The 25,198-nt window shown below is 38.1% G+C and overlaps 2 protein-coding genes across 24 annotated transcripts in view; one reads left to right on the forward strand and one right to left on the reverse strand.

The window, feature by feature from the left end:
* CLASP2 (cytoplasmic linker associated protein 2) overlaps positions 1-14,331 on the forward strand; it is a 140,839-nt gene extending 126,508 nt beyond the window's left edge. For all 23 annotated transcript variants that reach the window (XM_066322207.1, XM_066322240.1, XM_066322220.1 and 20 more), the window contains 9 exons: positions 1,359-1,502; positions 1,857-1,963; positions 3,041-3,194; positions 3,918-4,143; positions 8,490-8,683; positions 9,480-9,608; positions 11,250-11,456; positions 12,574-12,690; positions 13,744-14,331. In XM_066322207.1, the coding sequence (XP_066178304.1) occupies positions 1,359-1,502; positions 1,857-1,963; positions 3,041-3,194; positions 3,918-4,143; positions 8,490-8,683; positions 9,480-9,608; positions 11,250-11,456; positions 12,574-12,690; positions 13,744-13,830 (1,365 nt within the window). In that variant the 3' untranslated portion in view covers positions 13,831-14,331. The remainder of the gene's footprint in view (positions 1-1,358; positions 1,503-1,856; positions 1,964-3,040; positions 3,195-3,917; positions 4,144-8,489; positions 8,684-9,479; positions 9,609-11,249; positions 11,457-12,573; positions 12,691-13,743) is intronic.
* FBXL2 (F-box and leucine rich repeat protein 2) overlaps positions 1-25,198 on the reverse strand; it is a 411,994-nt gene that overhangs the window by 286,552 nt on the left and 100,244 nt on the right. The gene's annotated exons all lie outside the window — the stretch shown is intronic.

Raw genomic sequence — 25,198 nt, forward strand, 5'->3', positions numbered from 1 at the left:
ATAAAAGTTAAAGAAAACAACCAGTCACGAGTATGCAAAGATAATTTGTGGCAATCTGACATGCTAGCATTTTTTGTCGTTAAACTTAATACTGAGATGCGTGCAGGTATGTGTGCTCATACCTTGGCTTTCCACTTTTAATTAAAAAAGGCTACAGTTCATTGCTCTGGAAGCAAAAGGAGGGAAATAAATGTCTAAAAGAGTTTTCTGAACTACTTGCTTGGAGTGTGTTGTTGGTTAAGCAAGCTCCTATCATTCTGTCTAGCATGAGGCACTGGTTCTCTCCAGTGCATGGCAGACCTTGATGGTGAGCTGTACAAACTACATGTAGTTGGTTAATCTTACAACCACAGTCTTTTGCTGCAAAGTAATTCTGGAGAACTTCCTCCAGTTCTTCTTTGCACTTGTTAGTTTAGTTGCTATGTTGCTAGATTTGCTACGCTATCTGATGAGTCTTTGCCAAACTGTACAAACCTTACTTAAGTCATTCAATCAGTTCCTGTACTAGAGGGAATCCAGTTGTTGTGTAATTTACTGTGTTGCTTTGTCAATAGAGAGAGCTCATTTTTTCTGTTGAGGTGAAAAAAAAAAAAAAAACAATACATGTAAAACATGCTGTAGAATAGTAGAATAAAGGTGATGGTAAATATGAACTGATTAAATTGAGAGTATGGGAGGTGACATCTAGTACAAACTACTCCACAGTTTTTATTTTCAGAATATGTAGTCGGCTAAATTTCATTGCCCATTATGTTTGCCTACCTTTTAGAAAGGTTAAAGGAAGCAGAGGCAAGGTTAACTAGCATGGCTGTAGGATAAGTTACAAGGAGTATCAAGTGCAGTGATCACTACTGTCTCATTCCAGATTAGACTATCTTGTTAGGTTGGGTTTGTTTTAATTTCTACAGTGCTAACTGGTCCCTTTCAAGCGAGTGAGTTAGCATCTCTAATTACCCCTTGCAGAACTCAGTAGAAAGGATCACATGCTTGCTCCTGCCTGGTGTGTTTTGCTTCTCTCTCTAAATTTTTTCAGCTTCCCAAACCCTTAAAGCCAGTTTGCAAATTCCTTCATATTTTTTTTTTTCTCAGTAGGGCTATGGGGCTAGGAGGGTTGAAAAGCACATTTCTGAAAGACTGCTTGTTAAAATTATAGTTGTGTGCCTGAATTTACCAAAATAAGAACTTCCGGCTTACCAGCAAATATGAATTGCTTTTGTTCACATCTGTTGACATCTTTATTCAAGCTCGATCAAGACTTAAGTCACATTTTGTGATTATCATTCATTACAGCATCTTTTGCTGATAAAATTACTTTGAAGCTCTAATTAATTTCTTCAGTTTGTGTTTTCTTTTTGTAGGCTGCCCAGTCAGTGCTGATTTCCCTTTTTGAACTCAACACTCCAGAGTTTACAATGTTATTGGGTGCTTTACCAAAAACATTTCAGGATGGAGCCACAAAGCTTCTCCACAATCATCTCCGGAATACAGGCAACAGTGGTCAGGTATCCACACTTCTGTTACTGTTCTTTCTGAAGCAACTGTATAGAAACCTATCTTAGTAGCACTTCATGGAATGCCTTACTTTTTCTTCTAGAGTTACAGTTTCTACGTTTGCATTGCTTCCAAGTGACTTAATAAGTTTGAATGTGCTTCCTAAAAGTAGTTTATCTTGTACTTTCTAATTTCAAAGTTACACAGAATTGAAGTTACTAGTAATGGGTTAGAAAGTCCAGGAATTTACTCGAAGCTCTTTAAATGTTTCTGGGCGCCAGAAAATAATTATAATAATAAATATAATGTTAAAAGGGAAGCTTTTAGTCCTACTAGAGTATCTTTTCTCACCTCTCCTCCTCCAGGGATCAATGGGAAGTCCATTAACAAGACCTACTCCACGCTCTCCAGCAAGTTGGTCAAGTCCTCTCACTTCTCCAACCAATACATCACAGAACACTTTGTCACCAAGGTAATGCAGGCTGGTGATGTTACATTTCCACATCTAAGGCTTATAACACATAGCTCAAAAATGCAACCCCAACAACGAAAGAATGGGCAAAATCTTGCAGAAAATGGCAGATGCCCAAAAGTAATCCCCCTTTCTCCATAGAATGACAGTGAACTGCTCAGCCTTCCTGAAGGGTCTGACATGCTGGCCTGAGGTGGGAAAGGGCTGTACATCTTGGAACACAAATGGATTAGCAAGAGAATGAGCCTAAGCGTGCTTCTCTAACGAGTGTCAGAATATGTCATCTGATGTCATGGCTTAACTCCAGTTGACAACTAAGCATCACACAGCCACTCAGTATCCCTGTGGTGGGATACGGGGGACAATCAGAATATAAAAGAGAGAAAACTGAGATAAAGACAATTAATTAGGTAAAGCGAAGGCAGTGTGCAGGCACCAGACAGACAAGGAATTTGCTACTTCCAGTGAGGGGTCACCCCTATGTTAAGAACCCTGTTTCCAGCACAAGCCCAAAGCATAGCCCCATACCAGCTACTATGAGGAAAGTTAAGTCTATTCCAGCCAAAACCAACATCACTATGTCGTCAAGATTTAATATTAGGGAGACTAAAGAAGTAATAGTTTACAAATGTTTTTTATACTAATGATGTTGTCAGCGAAGTAGACTTTGTAATTTAGCTTTTACCAGTCAACTTGCTGTTGAGCTTTATCAGCACTCCTTAACGTTAGGACTTTTTTCAGAATGTGAGGATGGTGTAAAAATTCCAGTTGTTTCACATTCAGCAGAGCAAAACAGAGCGAAAAAGGTTTGTTTCTTCAGGCAGGTGTTGATTCCTAATGTAGCTTTTCCCTTAGCTACTTCCAGTCGTTTCTCTGTCAGTGGTAAGACACTTACTAAGGTATACCTTAACACAGTTTTGTATTGTGAAGAGACAACTTTTTTAAGGTATTTCAAGAAAAGTAATAATTGCAATAATATTTCCTGAATCTCTGTAGTTACCTGCTAATGTGACTTAAAAAAACAGAATTGCAAAATAAATCTGTCCTAATTCCTCTGTCCTTCTCCGTGGCCCACAGTGCATTTGACTACGACACTGAAAACATGAATTCTGAAGATATTTACAGCTCTCTTCGTGGAGTCACTGAAGCCATTCAGAATTTCAGTTTTCGTAGTCAGGAAGATATGAATGAGCCTGTAAAACGAGATGCTAAAAAGGACGATGGCGATACGGTGAGTATTTAAACTCAGCCAGTGTCTGAGTGATTACAGATGGGAGAGCATCTGTTTCAGGAGGTTTATATTCTTCTTAAGTTGAACATTTCTCCTGAATTACTTCAGCGCTTTAGAAAAATATGTTCCTGGTCTTGAACCACATTTTGAAAACACAAATGCTGATTTTAAGTAGCACTCTGTTTAACATGTTAGCAGTTTTAAAAACAAGTGGTCTTGCAAAACAGCTGGAGTAAAGCTTTTTAAAAGTTTGCACCCTAATATATGGTTTTCTGCATGTTTTGTTTTCTTTTATTGTATTGTGTACGAAACCTGTGGGATGTTAAGTGCTATGTGCAATATTTCAGAATTCTGTTTCTATGGAACTTTAGGTTTAAGATTGGTTGAACTTGCCACATATGATTATGTTTAAACGTGTTTTTTAATTATTCTGCATCAGACTTTTAAAATAAAACACAACTGTTTCAGTTTTTGCGTCTGTGGGTTTTGGGTTTTTTTGGCAACATACACTTTTTCCTTTTTTGTTTTTATTTTTGTTTGTTTGTTTTTTAAGGAAAGCAAAGTTTAAGGGGAACTAAGACTTCTTATTTGAAGGCCAGTTTGAAAATTCTAAGCATTTTGAAATTTACTAAGTTTTTGCTATGTAAATGAATTAATGCTGTAGTTAATTGAAAGGTGCAAGAGTGTATTTCACATGCTCCTGTGATACTTCCTCTCTTGCAGATTTGCAGTGCTTCTGGAGTAGTGGACATGCGAGCAGGAAGTGGTGTGAGTGATACAGGTCGGACAGCTCTGGATAACAAAACCTCATTACTCAATATGCCTCCCCACTCCTCACCACGCTCACGAGATTACAACCCATACAATTATTCTGATGGTATCAGCCCGTTTAATAAATCTGCTTTGAAAGAAGCCATGTTTGATGATGATGCAGAGCAGTTTCCTGATGGTAAGACTCAGATTGCATTCTCTGCTAGAAGAAAAAAGGATGAGATTTTCTACCGTGCAGTTCAGTTTCTGAAGTTATTATTGGAAATATATGTATCACTTCTTCGAGAGGTTTTTAAAAATGTTGCCTTTTGAATTAGGTTTTTTTTTAGTCATCTCTTTGAGTTACATTGTTGGATTACCTGGTATTTGTAAGAGAGTAAAGGTAAAAATGAAGGAAATGCTGAACTATGTTGCATACTTCTGGTAGCACATCCTATATCAGTATTGCCAGTATAAAATTACTTATCAGATTGTTTTATGATTGAAATTTAAAGTGGAGGGTGGAGAAAAGATTTACAGCAAGGAGGTAAAACTGGATCAAACTAGTTTGGGAATTAGGTGAAAGATTAAGTATTTTGTTAGTAATATGTTTATATTTGAAACATGACATTGGCATTTTTTATTGACTAAACATTCTTTTTAAATGAAACAAAACAGCTTTTTAGCCAGAAGCTGGTTCATCTAGCCCATGTAAATCTAGGAATATGGGTAGCTGTTTTGTAGGCTTCCAGATGTTCTTTGTGATATTTCTCCTTATATCTCTGGGTATTTTTTGTATCTGTATGTTAAAAAAGTTTCCAAGTACCACTACTATCATTATTTTAATAAATAGTCAGTGGTTCTTATAATCTGGTATTCACTGTTGATCAGCTATAGATTAAGTTTTTAAGTAAACACTTTCGTAATAGCAAGGGACAAACTAATAATCTCCTTTCTACCTGTTTTGCTTTTGTCATTCTGCAAAAGATGTGTTACAGAAACTGTTGAAAAACAAAATTATTTTTGGACATGGTGGTTTATTCACCTATTCTATAAGTTGGATTTAAGTTTGCATTAAATTAAAACCAGATCCAAGTATGGTGCATTTTTCTTTGTTTTTTTTTTTCTTACATATCATGAAGAAGCATATAGTGTAGCCAAATATTATCTTCTGAAAAAGATGGAGGGAAAAGCACAGTTTTACAAATCATGTAATGTACATATTAATAATTAAATAGCTTTTCCATTCACATAAAGAACCAGGTTATGTTCAAGATTCTGTATTAAGGGATCTTGTATTACATGGGAGAAGCCTCCTTCTACCTTCTGACAACTTATTTTGGGGTATTGCATTAAACCAGATGCAGTATGTGCTGTGCCAGCATGATCCAGTTTTGTAACAACTCATGACTGGCTGGAATGAAGCATCCCTATCCAGTAATTTGTCCTGGTTGGAAGAGTAGTGCAATGCATTATTTAGGTCTGTTTTTTAATGGATCTTGATGAAGTGCTTGCTTTCATTCCTGTGTTGCTCACCTTTAGTAGTTTAGTTATATCATGTACGTTCTGTCATTTGCATGTTACTTTTAGAATTTCATCTGGGATTATTTACAAAAAGTCTGCAAGAGAAAAGATAAACTTGGCAAAAATACCTTGTGCCTACAACTCCTCTGTTGTGAGTTACACACTTTCCCCATCAACCTGAAGGGTTCATTTGACATTAGATATCGGTTTTTGGAAACTCCGCAGAATTGTTGTTTGTTCCTGACACAAAATTATGTTAGTACTGGATTCCCAGCTATCCTGTCCTGTATTACTGACAGAAGGATGTGAAAATACAAGGCTAGGTGGGAAAACCTTAGCTGCTCATACAGTCCTGTCAACAGCACTGGGGCAGGAATGTGTATTCCACAGATGGTTTGTCTGACAGTTGAAAATTTTCAGTGGAGGTGATGCTACAGTGTGCCTCACATTACTCATAGTTGAGTGTTTTGCCTCTCTTACAGTAAAAAAATTTTCAGAATAACAACCTAAATCTTCCAACCACTTGCACTTTGGTGTTTTCCCCAAGGGAAATGCTCTTTATCTGAAGCATATGGGAATGTCGCCTTTCTAAGTCACTTCCAGGCTTCTTTAAAACAGTTTAGTCTGTTTGAAAAAGTGTTCTTCTCCAAAGAAGCTTCTTTATTTCAGCTTATTTCCATGGATTGCACTTTGCAAACATCTTCCTTTTTACCTCCCACTTTGTATATGGGCTTAAGATTTCTGCTTCTTTGTCTTGCCTTACACTTGGCATCTTTTTTTCTTTCAGACTATTCCTTTGATAATTTTCAGTTCTTACCCTGTTCTCCAGAATGTTTGTGATTGTTCTTAAAGTGATGTCATCTACAGATTTTCTAAGTTGGCTCCACATTCCTTTGATAGCACTAACAAAGGCATTCAACAAAACTATCACTGCACACATCCAAGCAAGGACATCACTCATATCTTTCTGGATTAATAACAAGCCATTTATAATCCTGTCACCCTGAAAGTGATTCATCAAGTTTTGCACTTGTTTTGTTTGCTTTTTTGGCCACCATGTTTGCATAGCTTTTATAATAAGATCCTGTGAGTGACAGTAGGAAAATTTTCCTTAAATTCAGGACATTCCTACATGTTCCCTTTTAACCCCTATGGTGTTTATCCTGTCAAAAGGATATTATTTGATTGGTTTGAGAGGAGCTGTTCTTCATCAATTATTTATCTCTTTAATGCATATTTTAATTCATTCAAATGAAGACGTTGCACCTGCTCCTCTTCATTTGTGTTCTGTTTCCTTTCTGAAAAAAAATTTTGAGAGTAGACTTTGAACATGACTTACTTTATGGTTCTCCATTCTTATCTGGAGAATGTTTAGAAATGAAGTGCTGGGTGCTAAGTTATACAAAGGAATGGAGAAGACAAGCTGAAAAGGCATGTCCCTCTTGGTTATCTTCATGTTTTTCAGTTATGTAGTCCACTGCTGGAGCTTCTTTCCTGCCCTTATTCCTGCATGGACATGGCTGTTACCTTCCCCTCTCTTTAACCCTTCTGTCCATACAGTTAAGACAACACCACAATGAAAATACTTTATTTAAAAAGATATGAGTAGTTTCTCCAATGAAGTGTCAATATGCATACCCTGAAATAGGATTTGCTATAGCTATAATCCTTACAGTTTGGTAGAACAAGTGTAATAGTGCTGCCAGTAAAAGTAATGCTCTTGCTTCCATAGAAACGACTCATGTCCATTCTGCTCATCTGCTTTAAATAATAATTTACCCAATGCAATTTCAGTCTGCCCTTTAGTCAAACATTAATCACCCATTAATACAGAGGCAGCAAAAGTGTTTGTAGTTTGCTTTCAGGTGCTGGTGCTCCTGTTTATTCATGCAAAACAGAATGCAAATAAGAATCTGGGGCTTGAAACCAGCAGGAATTTTACAGTAGCTGATGTGTGATATTAAGATATTTAATTCTGTGGTATTAAGCTTTTACTGTTTTCTTTGTACAAGTGCTTTGTACAGCATTTGTAAGTTACAGCACTGAATGCAGTAAAAAAAGATGTCCAAGGGCTTTAGTTTCTCAGTGTATGATACGTAGTTAATTTGTTATGAAGGATGTATTTCATGTGTTAATTAATATATGCAGTGATTTTAGGAAAGGTGCAATGCATTTGCATTGTATGCCAGAACTTCTGAATTTTTGACTTTGGAGAAGGCATGTTTCTGTTAATTTATCCAGAAGTTTCAGTGCAAAGATGGAAGCTATATACTTGCCTTTCTTAAAGGCTAAATGGATCTCAGTGATGTAATAAAGGTACTAAGTTGATACTCAAGTTTTCATTAAGACCATTTTTAAATTTCTTGACTGTTTGCATATCACTGTTATCACTCCAGTGTGTACAAACATAGGTTGTGTTACTAATGTGTTTTTCCATTATTATGGAATCCTCTCTAATCAAAACTAAAATAATGAGCCGTCTCTTAAAGAATTGTTTTTGGGATCTATGGGACTAATAGCCCTGGTTTGCCTTTATTTCAGTTTGTTTGTACCATTGTTATACTTTTTTTTTTTCCCCTTGTTTGTTTTAGCAACCTAGCTATCGTTGTGGAATCATGGCTTGCAAAAGTCCAAACAGTTCTGTAATACTAACAGAAAAAATTTTTCATCGTGAACAGAGAGGTCATGTGGGAAAGATAGCCCTTCGTGTATAGATCAAATTTAAAAGATGCAGATTACTTAGTGGATACTGCCAGCCTAAAACTTCCTGCAGTAGACTAGCCTGCAAGGGGACTTTTGCTGTATCATGGTAGGGTTTGGGGGAGATCATAAGCTTGTTCAGCAATGTTGGCTGCACTGAAAATGTAGTAGCCAAACTGCCATTCCTAAAGGCACATGTGGGGGAAAAAAACAAAAGCATGCTCAAAAGTGAGCAGGTCATACTAGAAAGTATCCTTTAGTTGTACAACAGGCACTAATATTTATTTGCAATATTTGTGTTTGTGAATTCCTTTTTGACAGAGCCTCCCATGGACCATTCTGATCTGGTTGCAGAGCTGCTGAAAGAGTTATCAAACCACAATGAGAGAGTTGAAGAAAGAAAGGCTGCCCTGTATGAGCTCATGAAGTTAACTCAGGAAGAGTCTTTTGGTGTTTGGGATGAGCACTTCAAAACAATACTACTTCTGCTGCTTGAAACGCTTGGAGATAAAGAGGTAAATTCAGAAACATCCAGTAGAGAATGTTAACAAAATGCATGGCTTACTTCCAGTACCTTTGACATTTGTATGAGTTGTAGAAAGGGCACAAATCCCAGTTAGCGGTGGAAAAACAAAAAGACTATGGAAATACAAAAATGCCATGAAGTCTGATTGCTCTGATGATGAAAAGGGCATACTTAACTTCTCCAGGATTCCTGTTTGTGGATTCTTGCATGGTACATTGAATGAAACAATTCTGCACTGAAATTCGAAGCTTATCTGTTTATAGCCCCTGAATTCATCTAGAATTTAAAAACATCGTATGTGGCAAAGCATTTAAAAATTTTATTTCTAAACTACAGTAATAGTCATTGTGAAGAGACTGAGTTCTTTGTAATAGTTCTCTACAAAGGCCATGTTTCTGAAATTAATGAGTATCAAAAAGACACTAGTACTTGCATTTGATTTTTAAAATAATTGTTAAAAGAAAGCAAAAAATATAGTTGCATGGTGGTTTTATCAGCCCTTGTGTTTGCAACTTAACTTCTAATAGATAAGTCAACTAGATAAGTGAGATTAGTTGAGCAGTGTGTTTATGATATGTCACCTGAATTTTCTGCTGAAAGAGGGGTTAAAGAGATTTTTTTTCCTACTTTTATTTGTTAACACTGCATTCAGACTGCATATGTGTGGAAAGCATAGTCTGATATTTTTTCCATTATTAAAGACTTTTCCAGCAGCTGAACAAATGTTAAAAGCATATGCCTGTTTAAAGATGCATAACTCATTTATTTTAATATTCAATCTTTAGCATGCAATTAGAGCTTTGGCACTGAAAGTTCTAAGAGAAATTTTAAGAAACCAGCCAGCAAGGTTTAAGAATTATGCAGAGCTCACAATCATGAAGACATTAGAAGCGCATAAGGATCCTCATAAGGAGGTCAGTAACCAGTTATTTTATTTATTTAATGTTATGAAAAATTATTACAAAATAAAAGAGCTGTCTCAAAAATGTTAAATACTAAGTTCTTACTGAGGAAGTGATTTTTTTTAATAACAAGCATATTATTATATGTTTAATGACAATAACGTTATTAGTTAACATGGGTATGCAAGAAAAAAAACCCCTGCAGTTCTAGTAGGTCTTGAATGGTTAATATCATCCCTAATAACAATTGTTTTGGGTGCCATCCCACAGGACAGTGTAACCAACTGCATGTCACTATGGGTCTTCAAGAAATAACTGGAAGGTGCTTTTTCCTTGTTGGACATCTTAAGGCAAATACAGGTGTCCTAGAGATGTAAAACAAGCTTTTGGATTTCAGTGAGATTTATGGTTGAGAGATGAGACTAAACAAGACAAGGAATTGTCAGCTCTTTCCATTCTGCTCCACTTGAGAGCATTGCTTTGAATGGTGTTATGGGAAAATGCATGGGAATGTGTCAGTGGGGGGGGTGCTTGTGCCAGGAATAGTGAGGTGATTCAGGAGAAGGGTAAATGTAATCTTGCTCAGAGTTATTTGCCATGCCTGCATACACAATAAAGGACAGTGAGTGTAACTGTAGAAAAAACAGATACAGTAATGAGCCCAATAATTAACTTCTGACATCAGTGTCACTGATGCTGTAGAAAGAATCCATGTTTATTACTAAATGAGTACATCTTCCCCATGCAAAGGCACTCTGTGGAATTTACTGGGGAGTTTCAGGTTTTTAAGTCAACTTCAATTCCTCCCATCCCTTGACTTTATCACTCATTTGATACTCACTTCTCTTTTCCCCGTGCTCTCTGGATTTGTTTCGTACACTGTATTTATTGCAGTGTCACTTCCCCATCGTTCCTTCTCTGTTCCTGTGGCTTTTTTCTCTCATCATTTTGTGTGTTAGGAGTGAGAGAGTAAAGGGGACCAGGATGGAGAGAAAGTTCTGGAGGTTTTTGTACATGACTGGTGTAAAACCACGCATTCTGTACAGTGGTTTCCCTTTGAGATGGCAGAAACCCCCCCAGCACTAATGTGGACATCAGATGTTAATTTTCTCTGTGGTGCCCTTGTTGTGTTTTGAGCTTGTGTACCTGTTGAAGTCCTACCTAATTATTCTTGTTCTGCTTGTTCTGCATAGTCTCCAGGCTTAAAGTACTCTGTTGTCATAGTTTCTTTCAAAATTATAGCAATCTAGCCATGTCATTAAACACACCTTTGAAATGAATGTGAAAACATGTTTTATCAGTGATCATTGACCTAACAAGCAATAATAAATGACAACATGAGAAATTACATGTTTACAAAGGTGGTGATACTTCAAAATGTACCTTTATACAGAAATTCCATCCCATTAAACACACAAGTTGGGAAAACTGATGTGTATTACCAAGGGCATAGTAGCCACAGAATATTGGGAAGAAATGTGTTTTTAAGAAAGAATGTCCAACGGCTGGTCTCTTTACATATTTATATAATATTGCAGAGGTCTTGATAGGAAATTTTTATGATCAAGACCATTACTGCCAGCAAATGAACCAGAGAGGAAGTGTCTCATATAAATCACTTTTCTGTGTTTTTTTTTTTTTTTCCTTCAATAGGTGGTGAGATCTGCTGAAGAAGCTGCTTCCATGCTAGCCACTTCCATTAGCCCAGATCAGTGCATCAAAGTTCTCTGTCCAATTATCCAAACTGCAGATTATCCCATTAATCTGGCTGCAATCAAAATGCAGACAAAAGTTATAGAAAGAGTATCTAAAGAAACCCTTACACAGCTTTTACCAGAGATTGTGCCAGGTCTAATACAGGTAAGGAGAGAAGAAAGAAGAAAATAGAGGGGGAAAAGACCAAACTGACTAAAAAAAAAGAAATTGTATACATATGAATTGCAAAGAATTTTTAAAAATATACCACTTTGTTCTCATGAACTATTTCACTTGTCTGATAGTTGATGGTTGCCTTGACCCAAAATACCTTGGATAGTGGGAACAATCTCTTTGATTAGCAGGGAGCTAAATTATAACCATGATTAGGACTCAGGAAATCTCAATAGAATATCAAGTCCTTATAGGTAAGCTTGGTAGACACTTTTAGTTCAAAGATAGTTGTTCGTTTGTACTTTTTCCAAGTTACATAATTTGGTGTGAAATTGTCCATGTTTTATATGTGTATAATTGTAGAATTTTATCAGCTGGGGCTTTTGGGAGGCAAGAAGAGAGAAGCAGTTTTATAAAGTTGAATAAAAGTAGAAGGATATCCAAGTTTTCTTTCTTTGTCTTTAAAACTGAATTTTCTACCACCTTTTTATTGCATCAAGAGCCAAAATACAATAATTTCCGTCATGGATCAAGACTTTTTTGAGTTGCCAGCTGCGTTCTGCAGATTTCTGTCTTTATTGGGTGTGATCCACTCATACATCTGCAGGAAAAGAGAGGCAGAGAAGGGCCCTGAGTCTGATTGAGACAGCCATGCATGGGGTGATAAAAAAATGGCAAAAGAAATTAAAATCATTGAAGAATGAGATGAAGGTTAACAAAAGAGTCTTTAGCTTTTAAGAGGGTTCTTCATTCAGAGTCAGGAAACTCTAAATTGTGAGGAGTCTAACCTAGAAAGGTTCTCTTATGTGCTCGCTCACCTGTTGCATGGCAGCAGCTCTGTTTTCAGTGTAACTTACGAACAGGACTGTGTGGGTTTTAAATTTAGCCTGGAAAATGATTATCAGTGGTGATTAATATGCAGCCTGCTTTTTAACTACATGCTTTGTATTTGTGTGTTTGGGTTTTTGTTGGAATGCTTCTTTGGGCTACACTGGCATTAATTTACCATAGACTTCAATGTATTTATTACAGTAAATAAGTAAATAGCTTCCTGGGGCTTTTAATCATTAACTGATAAGGTATTAATGTTAATTTTATTGCTTTCTAGGGTTATGATAATTCAGAGAGCAGCGTTCGTAAGGCATGTGTTTTCTGCCTTGTAGCCATTCATGCAGTAATTGGTGATGAACTAAAACCGCATCTCAGTCAACTCACTGGCAGTAAAGTAAGTAGAAGATACCATTTAAAGAAATCTTGGCTCATAATTGCATTTATGTATTCACATTTTGGTTGCCATTGCCAGAAAGTTTTAATGAAGTGTATACTTGAAAGAGAGTATCAGTTGTATTAATGTGACTTCACCTTAAAATATTTAAAGCTGAGAGTCCACAGATCTTTATGCAAGTGTTCAAACTTTAGCATTAAGATAATTACTAAACTGTGTTTCTTACTGCTTTTTAATGCATTCAGTTCCTAGTAGGCTGATAGTAGTGATAATGGCTGTATTCAGCAGACTTTTCCTATCAGTGTTTCTTGTCTTTGTTTTCATGCAAGCTCTGACTGAAAAACAAGTAACATAGTATGTCCATCTTACATACAGCAGTTTCATTTATTCATCCTCCTTGTTACTTTGCCTTCACTAGTCTTTTTCGTACCTCTAATTTGAAATAATAAGAACCAGCCTGTGGTTCTTTTTGCTTCAGGATGTTTATGATTTTATTGACAGCTTTTTCATGCAGTTTTTTGCATGTAGGCAGCTATATGTTAATTGTGAATCTCCTCGTCCTTGGGAGTAAAACAGGACAATTAATTTTGTGTGTCTGTGAATAAGACAATTCTGTCCCTAAAATAGTCTCTGGTAGTGATTGTATTTAAAGTGACTCCAGACAATATTGGAAGCTTTAGTAAATAGCAGCATCAGCAACTCTGACTAGAGGCTTAAACCTCAGCATTAACTTAAAAGAAAAAGAAACCCATGGCACTACCATATTTAGAAAAGTATTATAAGTGGAGGAAAATACTCCATCTATCTTAATCTGGCTAGCTTATATCATATTCTTCTTTACATCCTTAGAGAGCAATTTCCTTGTGACAAGTTTTACTTGTGTTTGATGTTTTCATTGGCATGCACGTTCCTTTTGAATAACTGAGTGAAGGACAATTTTGCTTTTAGGGAAAAGAAAAAGGATTAATTTCTATTTTTGTAGTACCATTTCTGTAGTCAGTCTGTACAGTTTGCAAATACTAAACAGAGTTAATTTCTGGCTTAAATTTGCAGATGAAATTATTGAACCTTTACATCAAACGTGCACAAACAGGCTCTGGAGCAGGGGATACAGCAGCAGATATGTCTGGACAAAGCTAATGAAGCTGACAAGAGTTAACCAGGTCTCCTAAAGCAAGGGCAAGGCCCTCTTCACTGAAAGGAAAATCCTTACATGCAACTTCTGGAACTTTTTTCTTGGATATTTTTCCCCTTTCTTTGTTTTGGATTTTGTTTTTTGTTTTTTGTTTTGTTTTGGTTTTATTTTCAGCTGGTTGGTTGATTTTTTTTTTTTTTTTTAATTTGTTTGTTTGTTTTGGGGTTTTCTTGTTTGGGTGTTTTGTTTTTATTTTCTTTAACCAACGGCTGTCCTCAGCCTGCATGAGACTGATGCAATAGAATTATTCCAAATCTAAGGAAAAACAGTATTAACATCAGTTGATCAAAGCAGAATAAAATTTCAAAATAATCTTATCCATCAGTTACCCTATTCATAATCCTCTGTGTCTTCCCATTAACTTTTGCCAGTGTTAATGTATTAAAAAAAGATTTTTAATGCTAATTAAAAAGGTATGCTTTAAGCTTCAGAAGTTAAAATATAAATTCTGTTGCTTTTCTTCAGCTGCAGGTAACATTACTTTTTTATTGCTGTTTTGTTTGAGTATCATGTCCTTCGCTAGAAACAAGAAGTGATGTGAAGCAAGGCTGAACTAGTCTGAACTGCAGTGAGACTCGTTCACTGCGTTGGTGGTTCATCATCTTATTTACAGCTTGTTTGGGATATTCTGGAGATTGAGAAATATGCCTATAAAAAGAAAGCTGGATTGATCCAGTTCTGTCACAGTGATATTGTTCATTGGTTGTATGTTTGTTGCATAAATAAGAATTTAGTGTGCGCAGCAGAGGACTGGTACAACCAGTACCTCTTAACGTGGGAGACAGCCCTGCCAGGGCAGCACTGCCAACCTGGTGATGGTGTGGCAGCCTGCTGGTGAGCAGCAGAGTTCATGATCACTTGATGGACGTGAACCATCCTTGTCACCTTTCGTTCTTCAAGCAGGATGCTTCAGAATGGAGTGCTCTGCCCAAGCATGCTCAGTATGTATTTATCTTTATCACTAGAATGTTTCCTCTCAACCTAATTGCTGGAACAAGTAGTCTTGTATTGTAACTCACATGGGATCTTATGACAACAGTGCAGAAAACTATTTATCCCTTACCTTTTGAAAAGCACCGAGATTTTCTGCATTGAATTTAAATGGGGGGAGGGGGGAATAGTCACAAATGCTATGGATCTCGCCACCTTTTAATTTAAAGAAAAATATATATTTTGGATGAGTAGGAAAAGCTGCACCAAATTATTTGCATGGTTTTCTTGAATAGCATCCTCAAGACCCACCCATCTGGATTAAGGTGTGGAAATGTTTCAAGAGTTTGTTTTTCCATTTTTGAAAAAGAGTTAGTATATTGTGAATAATGGTTCTTTGTATTTATGAAGCTGATAATGGAAAGAGAACAAAGATGAGCAAATGTGTCCCTAAATGTTGTCTTTCCCTTTTTTCCCCGTTTTTCCTTTTTTTTTTTTTCTCTCTTTTGTTTTGGTTTTTTTTTTTTTTTTTTTCTTTTCGGTTTTTTTTTTTTGTTGTTGTTGTGTTTTTTTGGTTTTTTTTTTGTTTTTTTTGTTTTTTTTTTTTTTTTTTTTAATATAGGCAGCAAGCTAATTAAGTGAGAAATGGGATGAAACAGTGCCCTTCCCAGGAATAGTGGAACTTTTTTCCTGATTTTTTTTTCCCTTTGACTGTGATGTTCTCTAGTTGTAGGAAGTGTATCCTGATAGGAGAGAAAATAGTGGTGCCAAGGATGATGATCTATGCTAGGCTAAAATTCTCTCTACCTCTTCAGGGTGACTAATTTTTGACTGAGCTGCTGCATATAGCACCCAGTAGAACTATCTAGAGAAAAATCTTTATTTTTTTCCAAATTATGACTTAATGTGTATTCAAAACTCTATTCTTCAACATTGCAGCCAAATACTGTAAGAAAGTACACACTTCACCTGCTAGGAACCCTGAAAGACAAAACTGAATAAAAAAATAAGTCAGATGCTTGTAGTTAACATGAAAGGTTGTTTTTACTTTAGTTTGAAGTGAATGCAATAGAAAGATGTGGTTATTAAAGAAGCAATGCCATTGCAGAGATTTATTTGGAGGAAAAGTTGTAGAAATATATGTAAAGACTTAAACCCAAGACTGTCATAACTTGTTGCTAGCCCTTTTTAGCAGCTACATCAAGAAAATAGTATCTCCTTCTTTCCTTTGTTACTTGTAACATCCTTGTTGTTTTCTACTGTTTAATTACATTGTGTATTTATAGTTCTATGCTTACCATTGTGCATATACTGGCAATAAAATGTACATAACATTACTTAAAAGATTAGCAATGTATACATTCTGGTTTTTCTGTTTTATTTGATCACATGCTATAAGTAAAATTATAAATGTAATTCATACAGCATTGGTTAAAAAAATTGATCTTCATGTTTGGTGTGTCCAAACGATGTTTCTTTATATAGTCTTGGTACTAAATCTGACTTGGCATTTGAGAACATGCTGTGAATATAGGTATGTTGTGCAAATTTTTTAAAAAATTTATTAGAATCTTTATGAACACAGTTTCCTGCTTCTAGGCAGATTTTTTTTGTTTGTTTATTATTTCATTTATTTGTACATTATACATAATTTACATTTTATGGTTTTAGTATTTAAAAACATTCTTCAGTCTACAGTCTTGCAGGTTTTAGATTTTAATTATACAAAAGGTCACTTCAAAAAATTGCACAAATTCTAAGCTTAATAGATCTGTATGTTATTCCTGCATTTTGTATAGGTAATATTTCTTTTTAGAGAATCATTGCAAGGTGACTGTTACTTGTCATCTTTTTGAAGATGCTGTTTCATACTGAAAATATAAGTTATTGAAACATACAGTATATATTCTGGATAAAACCTAGTTTTTTTACATGTAAACAAAAGATATGTTTTTTATCCCCTGTATGACTGAAAAAGTTTGCTCCAGGTAGGGGGAAGGAAGATATTTACCAAAAGTTTGTTCATCAGTTCTGCTTTTAAGCCGTCTTTAAATGTTTTAAAGCAAAGATATCCCATGTATTAAAAATCTCAATATATTTAAATGATTATTTTACTTATGATACGACTAGTTCTGTTTCCAGCAGAGATGGGGTTGCTACCTTTGTAAACAGACAGAATTTATTTATTTACATGAAGCCAACAGAGTGTAAGAATTTGGGAAAAAAAATATTTCCACAGCAGCCAGTTCGTCAGATTCATTGCATTGCTTTTTGCCTTCATTTCCTATATTATAAGTAGATATTAGCTCAGTTAAATTCAAACAGTGATTAGTCATGCCTTATGTTCCTGCTGGAGGTGGTTTCTCTAATGGATTAGCATGAAGATCTGGGAAAAAATAGGACAATTATAAGTTGCTGTTCTTTCAGACAGGGTTTCTATGTGTTCCTTCTAATATCCTGTGAAGATAGGTCATTGCAGTAATTTGAATACTGAAATGTAATTCTTAAAGATTGGGTTTGGGTTTTAAAAAAGAGGAAGGAGAAGAAAAGCTACATGCAGAATCAGGATGGGAAATGGATATTGTGGATGTCTCAGACTTGGATGTCATTTGCTTTACAGAATTTTGAGTAACACATTATGTTCAGGTGAAGTCTTAGCAAGGAAGTTGGGATAATAAATGTAAATTGAAAGGAGAGCTGATCATGTAAATTTTCCTGAGTTGGCTTGCTTGTTTGTTTTTGAAGATAAAGGTTGGAACAGATTGAGTTGTGTTTATTATTTGCGGTCTGAGTCACAGACAAAAAAGAACACACGTCTGGATCCTGCAACACTTACGTATTCTTAATGGTTTCTATGCGTGTTTAAACATTTAAGTCAAAAACGTAGCCATGAAAAATTCTGTTGAGAATGCAGGCCTAAACTGCTCAGTTTGAATTTTCAGCAAAGGAATTTAAATGCTGAATGTGATGTTGTCCCTTTGAAAGCAATCATAAAAGAGAAAATAATTTTGAGAAATAAATCTGTTGAATTGCACTACACTTCCTCCCTATGGGCAGCGAGTAAGAATGATTCCACTGGCTGTGGGAACTTGCACTGTGTGAGGTTGGGACTTTGCAAACACAGAGAACACAATAAACATAAATACGATGGGGATGCATAAGCTTTTTGGAACTGGAGGATTATCTGGAGAACCAAGTCTGTTGTTTTCTCCTGATCAGAAGAGTAAACTGATGAGTTTTGCAATTGCAGTCTACTTCAGGTAAGATAAAAGTCAATCTTCATATTGAGCTCACTTAAGAAAACATCTTTAAATTCTCCCCAAAATTAGTTTTCCAACTCATTAAAAGTACATACTTTAAAGATTTACTTCATAATTTTTATGGTTTTTTGGTCTTTGTTAAAACACAGAAGATTTTCAGAAATGTGGGAAGTTTGAAGAACTAATTGTGCTGTTCTGGCAAAAAATCAGACTAAAGAGTTTCCAAGCTGTGCAGCTTGGATTATCCCAGTTAAAGAAGTTTCTTAATTTGCTGATGGGATTTTAGGACAAGTGTATTTACTAGGAAGTTTGCAAGCAGTTTTGAATACCGTATGATTTCTGTTGAATATAAAAATTCAGTAACTTCTGATGTATTTTAGATAGATATAAGTTATCCTAATGGAAATACTTTGAAGGAGTAAGATTGGAAGAAATTATCGATAGTGAAATATGGAAAATATTTCTTCCGTGGAAAAAGGAACATGCATGTATATGTTTGATATCCATTTATATTGATATCAGATAGGAGGTAAAAAGGTAATGAATTTGATCTTGGGTGTCACAGTTTTACAAGTTTTTTTTTCAGTATCCTTTATTTCTTAGATCATGATGCTCATCTTTGAACCTCTGTAAACTCATATTGCAACCAGTACTGGAGATGGTTCTGCTAACCTTTTTTCAGGATAAATTCAAAAGCAATGCCTGTCTGTCTAAGGAACACCTGTAGCAGTTAAAAACAAATATGTGGATTTAAGTTATGCAGTAGACAGGTATTCTCAAAAAGTCAGCTGGAATGGTTTAAGTGTTCCCTCACCATCTATTCATCTCTGCCTGTGGCAGAGCCAACAGAGTATCTTTGTAGGAGCTTCCCAGTCTGATTTGTCTGGAATAATCTCAGTCTGGTCCTTCAGCAACACCAAGGGCTCACAGACCTGTGCCAGAGGATAAACAAATGTCTGTCCTAGGCTAAGAGGGTCTGCTTGTATGGGGAGCAGTACTGGGGGAGGAAATACAAGAAAACCCATCTGTTTCTTAGCACAGTGTGTTTATTCTGAGCATGTACAGCTCATGCCAAAGTACCGGGGAAGATGAGGAAACTGGTCATTTCAACTTGGATAAACAGCTCAAATGCAAGCCTGTAGGGGAATGGATGTGTGTTCCATTTAAAATTGCAGATCAACATGTTGTAAAACAATTAATTAATTTATATGCTAGTCTGAAATAATGCATTTGAAATGTACCTAACTGAGTACAACTACAAAAGGCCTCTAATCTGGAAAAGCAGTTATTTCTGGCCTGTTACTTTGTGTCCTTTCAGCTCAACTTAAACTGATGCAGATAAAACATCTTTACGCTATAGTAAAGTCTTTACAGATGGTTGTAGCTTTACCTAAAGAATTTCTGAGCTGTTTGAGTTTTTTGATCTTTGAGATGACAGCTACAGCCATGCTGGCCAGCTAATCAATTGAAATACTTTTGCAAGACAAAATTACCTGCTTTGCCTAAGGAATTTTCATGCATCACCATGTATATAGCCTGTACCTCCCCTAGAGAAGAAATCTAAATTGGGCATTACCCAACTGTCCAGAAAGAAAAGCTCTTCTTACTTGAAGCTCTTCTTCCTTGAAGAGTTGGTTTCCATCAGAGGCTGCCTTTTCTCAGAAATTAATTAGCCACTGCTTGAGCTATGTAAGAAGATTTTTGCAGTGTTAGGAGTTGGGAAATTCAGAGTTGCTAGAAAATAAGAGGAGAAAGAAATGGTGTATATATTTAGTTTAGCCCCTTGTACGTTGCAGGTAATGTTCTTAAAAATCTTAAAACCTCTGTGTGATTTGTAATGTTTTTAGGAGGGGAATTTTCTTGGAATACACGATGTCTTGCTTTCTGCTTTGGGAATTGAGAGGAAAAGACTGATGTTGGAGGACTTTATTTACAAAGTCAAGCCAGCCCAATGCTAGAAAATGTTAGACCTGGCAGGGTACCAAAGCTGCCTCAGAGCCTCAGGTGAAAGGGAGTCTGTCCATTAGGACTGGGAAATAACCAAGCTCTGTTTTCTGTGTCAGGCAGTCTACATTGCCACAGCAGTCTGGGAGTCCAAATACTGATTCTTAGGCTACCAAACACAGAATAGCAGAATAACAACTACCTGAACTTGTCCACCTTTACAGACTTCTGAGTCATTTAAAAATAACATGGACTCCACCCTTTGCTACCATCACAAAAACCTGCTAACTTAAGTTTAGATTATGATGTAATGGGTTAAATCAAAATACTCTCTGGTCAGCGATGCTGTCAATCTCAGTGCCTACAAATTATCTCCATGTCATAGGTTTCTTTGTAGGCCATGGTCTTTCTAAAAAGCAGCAGATGAAACAGAAGAAAGCAAAGGTAATACTTGCCATGCTCCATCTTGTAAGATGTGCCATCAGTAAGACATTTATTCCTCAGTTCATACCTCGGCACCTTACTGCATCCTGAGATTGGAAAGTAGGTAGTGCGAGGAATATGACTGAGGAGGAATAAAATGAAGACCCAGGATACCTTGCAATGGAGACTGTCTTAAAAGGGGACAAGACCCCATGAGAAAAGAAGCATACCCTGCTGCATTCTTCAGAAGCAGCCAAATCTACGTGTTTTGTAACCTGACACTTGAGCATTGGAAGCAATCCCTGTTTCTCCTTTACATACAACGCTACTTATCCGAGTGCCTCACTCAAATCAAGGAGACATGGAAGCAAGTCCATGTGCAGGGTCTGCTACATATCTGATGTATTTGATGAAAATTGTCAGATCAAGAAGAGTTCTGGTCAGATACCCTGGATGTGTTGCCTTGTCTCTGTGCTGGCAGTGTCCCAAGACTTCTACTGGAACTTGGGAGGTCTAATAAAAATGTTCATTGTGGGTTTTCCCATTTCCCCTTTATGTTTTTTTTGGCAGGCCTGTTTCTCAAGTTTTGTATCATAGAAGCTAGTAAATGCAGCAGTCATTACAGTGTTTCAGTATTCAATGGGCCCAAATTCTAACACCTAAAATCATCCAAGAGTCCAGATGAAAGGTGGCAGGTGGACGTAGAGAGTTATGTGGGGGCATTGCTGCTCATCCTGTGCTGCAGACATGGTGCACTGCTGTGCTCAAGCTGTCAGCAGTGACCCTATACTTCTGCCACCTTCAGATGACCAGACACAGCAAAAGGACTGGGTCAGCCCTTAATGTGTCAGGAGGTGTGTGGAGAACTGCAGAGCAGTGCAGTGATAGATCACAGGCAGTTCTTCCTTCTTGTGGCTGTTACCCAGCATTTTTAAGTTCAGTGCAGTAGGAGTGAATACATTCCCACTAACAAGGTGTAGAGGAGAGACAGAGTACTCAAAAATAGAGGGGCTAGAAATGTGTGTCAACACATTTCATAGAGCTATATGATGGATTCATAGCCGATCCAAGCCAGGAGTATCATCTAGACATGAGTAACTAACTCACTGTTATCCAGTCACCCTGCATTAGGCAGCAACTGCTGTACAACCAAAAAGAGTCCAAAACCCAACAGGATGCATCAAAATACTTCTCTAAACTCTAGTTTGAGAATCAAGTATGTAGGGATTCCTTCTGCATAGATATAAAACTTTCTTCTGACTTTAAACTGAAAACTAGTATTTTAAGCACAACAAAAATCATCACTGGGTAGCAAAACCTTCATTAAACAAAATTTTCCGAATAGATACTGAATTCACAGTGTCTTAGATTGTACCTGATGACATTTTTCATGTGTTGTCTGTAGAACAATTTTAACTTGTTGAAAGTAAAGAGCAGAGATGACTTTTGGTCATATATAGCCAGTTATAATGCCAGTAGTTAAGGTCATTTGTTGCAGTTCTGTCTTGGTTTGGGAAGACAGGTATCTGCCAGGGAAAGCTGGAGTTTCCCTTGGAATGGGGAATGCAAACCACCCTGCCCCCCCTATTTTTTCCAATTATAAATTTGCAGTTAAAAGCTTTTAGGCAAAAGATTTGGGAATAGAAATAGCAGTTCTTTACTAGTATGTATAACAAAGCAAACAAAAACAACTACAGCATTAATAACAAAAACAGTAATAAGAACCTCAAGGGCTTTGCTCCACAAAAACCCGGGGCAGTTTGGTCTCAGTGCCCCTGTAGGATCCTCAGAGCACCAAGTGGAAAGTCCCAGGCTGGTCGCTGGGATGGCAGGATGTCCCAGCAGGCAGGGGTAGGTGTCCCAGCAGGCAGGGGGATGCAGGGTCACGCTGTAGCAAGAGGAGCAGTGCTGATGGGGCAGGGCTGGCCCAGCTCCCACAGGGCAGCAGAGAAGCTCAGAATTCCAGGGTGAGCAGGTGATGGTAGATTCCCCAGGACTGGACCCCTCTAGAGACAGTGAACTCCCAGCGAGCAGCAACCCACCCATTATCTCTCCCTGAAAACCGGAAAAACAGTGTGCCCAGCTGCCTCAAGCTCTGTTCTTTACCTGCCCCAAAACTCATGTTCTCTCTCTCTCCAAGCTTTGACCACCCCTTTGTTTCATTTAAGTACTCTTAAGTATCCAATACTTAGTTTTCTTGATAACTTATGGGGAAAAATTCTTTAGAGTAAAAAGGAACAAACCTAACTCCCAACATTATCCACCCTGAATTTATTTCCCATACCAACATATTACATTGAGTTTAAACATTTAAAATATATACATATACATACATGCAGATATGGATACAGGCACAGTGTCATGGGTAGTTCACCCCGAAACAAGGTCCCCTTGAGGTATGCATCGGGTCTCTCCATCCTTTTGCATCACACACCAGGTGCATCCTGGTCCCTGAGCGAAGACAACCCAACAGATGGGATTGGCTTTGCTGGAGGCAGAATTAACCCAAACAGTTTTCCCCAGCATACCTCTCATGCGCACCACTGGAACCTTATCTCCATCTGTTGTTTGCAAGGGCTCAGATTGGGCAGGACCTGCTCAGTTGGTGGAACCTCGAGTGTTCACCAACCATGTGGCCTTTGCTAAATTAATCTCCCAGTTCTTGACAGTCCCCCCAGCCAGTGCCTTCAAGGTGGTTTTAAGCAGGCCATTGCATCGTTCAACTTTCCCAGCTGCTGGTACGTGATAAGGAATATGGTACACCCACTCAATGCCATGTTCTCTAGCCCAGCTGTTGATAAGGCTATTCTTGAAATGGGTCCCATTATCTGACTCGATTCTCTCAGGGGTACCATGCCTCCACAGGACTTGCTTTTCCAGGCCCAGGATGGTGTTCCAGGCAGTGGCATGGGCCACAGGGTAGGTCTCCAGCCACCCAGTGGTGGCTTCCACCATGGTCAGCACATAGCGCTTGCCCTGGCGGGTTTGGGGAAGGGTGATGTAGTCAATCTGCCAGGCCTCCCCATACTTATAGTTGGACCACCGCCCACCATAACATAGGGGCTTCACCCGCTTGGCCTGTTTGATGGCAGCACATGTCTCACAGTCATGGATAACCTGAGAAATACTGTCCATGGTTAAATCCACCCCTCGGTCTCGTGCCGACTTGTAGGTGGCATCTCTGCCCTGATGACCTGAGGCATCATGGGCCCATTGAGCTAGGAACAAGAGGAACAACACCCCCTTGTATCCTCAATCTAAGTCTATCTTTGACACCTTTATCTTAGCGTCTTGATCTACCTGCTCATTGTTTCAGTGCTCCTCATTAGCCTGACTCTTGGGGACATGGGCATCTACGTGGCGGACTTTTACAGGTAGCTTCCCTACCCAGATGGCAATGTCTTTCCAATCATCCACAGCCCAGATTGGTTTCTCCCTACACTGCCAGTAAGCCTTTTTTTACCTTTCCAGCCAGCCCCACAAAGCATTGGCTACCATCCATGAATTGGTGTAGAGGTAGAGCTTTGGCCACTTCTCTCTTTCAGCAATGTCCAGGGCCAATTGAACAGCTTTAAGTTCAGTGAGTTGACTCAATCTACTCTCTCCTTTAGTGGCTTGTGCAACCTGTCACGTGGGGCTCCATACGGCTGCTTTCCACTTGTGGTTCATCCTCACAATGAGACAGGAACCATCAGTGAAAAGAGCGTAGTGTGTTTCTTCTGCTGGCAGTTGGTTGTACAGTGGAGCTTCTTCAGCACGTGTCACTTGTTCCTGCTCCTCCTCATCCGTGAGACCAAAGTTTTCACCTTCTGGCCAGTTTGTAATTATCTCCAAAATCCCAGGGCGATTTGGGTTTCTAATACGGGCACGCTGTGTGATGAGGGCAATCCATTTGCTCCATGTGACATCAGTGGCGTGGTGGGTAGAGGAAACCTGTCCTTTAAACATCCATCAGGTAGTCGGGGTGCCAGGAGGAGTTGTGCTTCTGTGCCAATCACCTCTGAGGCGGCTTGAACTCTTTCATAGGCAGCCAAGATCTCCTCTGTGGGGGTGTAGTTGGCTTCAGACCCTCTGTAACTTCAGCTCCAGAATCCCAGTGGTCGGCCTCAAGTCTCCCCAGGCACCTTCTGCCAAAGGCTCCAGGACAGACCACGACTCCGGGCTGCAGAATAGAGCACATTCTTCCCACCTGGTCCTGTCCTGACTGGGCCAAGGGCTACCATGTGTGATCTTCTGTTTGATCTGGGCAAACAGCGTGATGCTGTTCAGGTCCCCAGTGGAAATAATTTTTCTTGAGAGTTACCAGGAAGAAAGGGCTCACAGTCTGGCTGTACTCTGGAATGTGCATTCTCCAAAAGCCTATGGCACCTAGGAAAGCTTGTGTTTTCTTCTTGCTGTGGAGACATTGCTATGATCTTGTTGATGACCTCAGTGGGAATCAGACGCCATCTATCTTGTCACTTTACTCTTAGGAACTGGATCTCTTGGGCAGATCTCTTGACCTTGCTCTTCTTGATGGCAAAACCAGCTTCCAGGAGAATCTGAATGATCTTCTTTCCTTTCTCAAACACTTCAGTTGCAGTCTTCCCCCACACAATGATGTCATCAATGTACTGCAGATATTCTGGAACCTCACCGTTCTCCAGTGCAGCCTGGATCAGTCCATGGCAGATGGTGGGGCTGTGTTTCCACCCCTGGGGCAGTTGGTTTCAGGTGTACTGCACACCCCTCCAGGTGAAAGCAAACTGAGGCCTGC

Source organism: Sylvia atricapilla, chromosome 1 (genome assembly GCF_009819655.1).
Source record: "Sylvia atricapilla isolate bSylAtr1 chromosome 1, bSylAtr1.pri, whole genome shotgun sequence".
Taxonomy (NCBI): Eukaryota; Metazoa; Chordata; class Aves; order Passeriformes; family Sylviidae; genus Sylvia; species Sylvia atricapilla.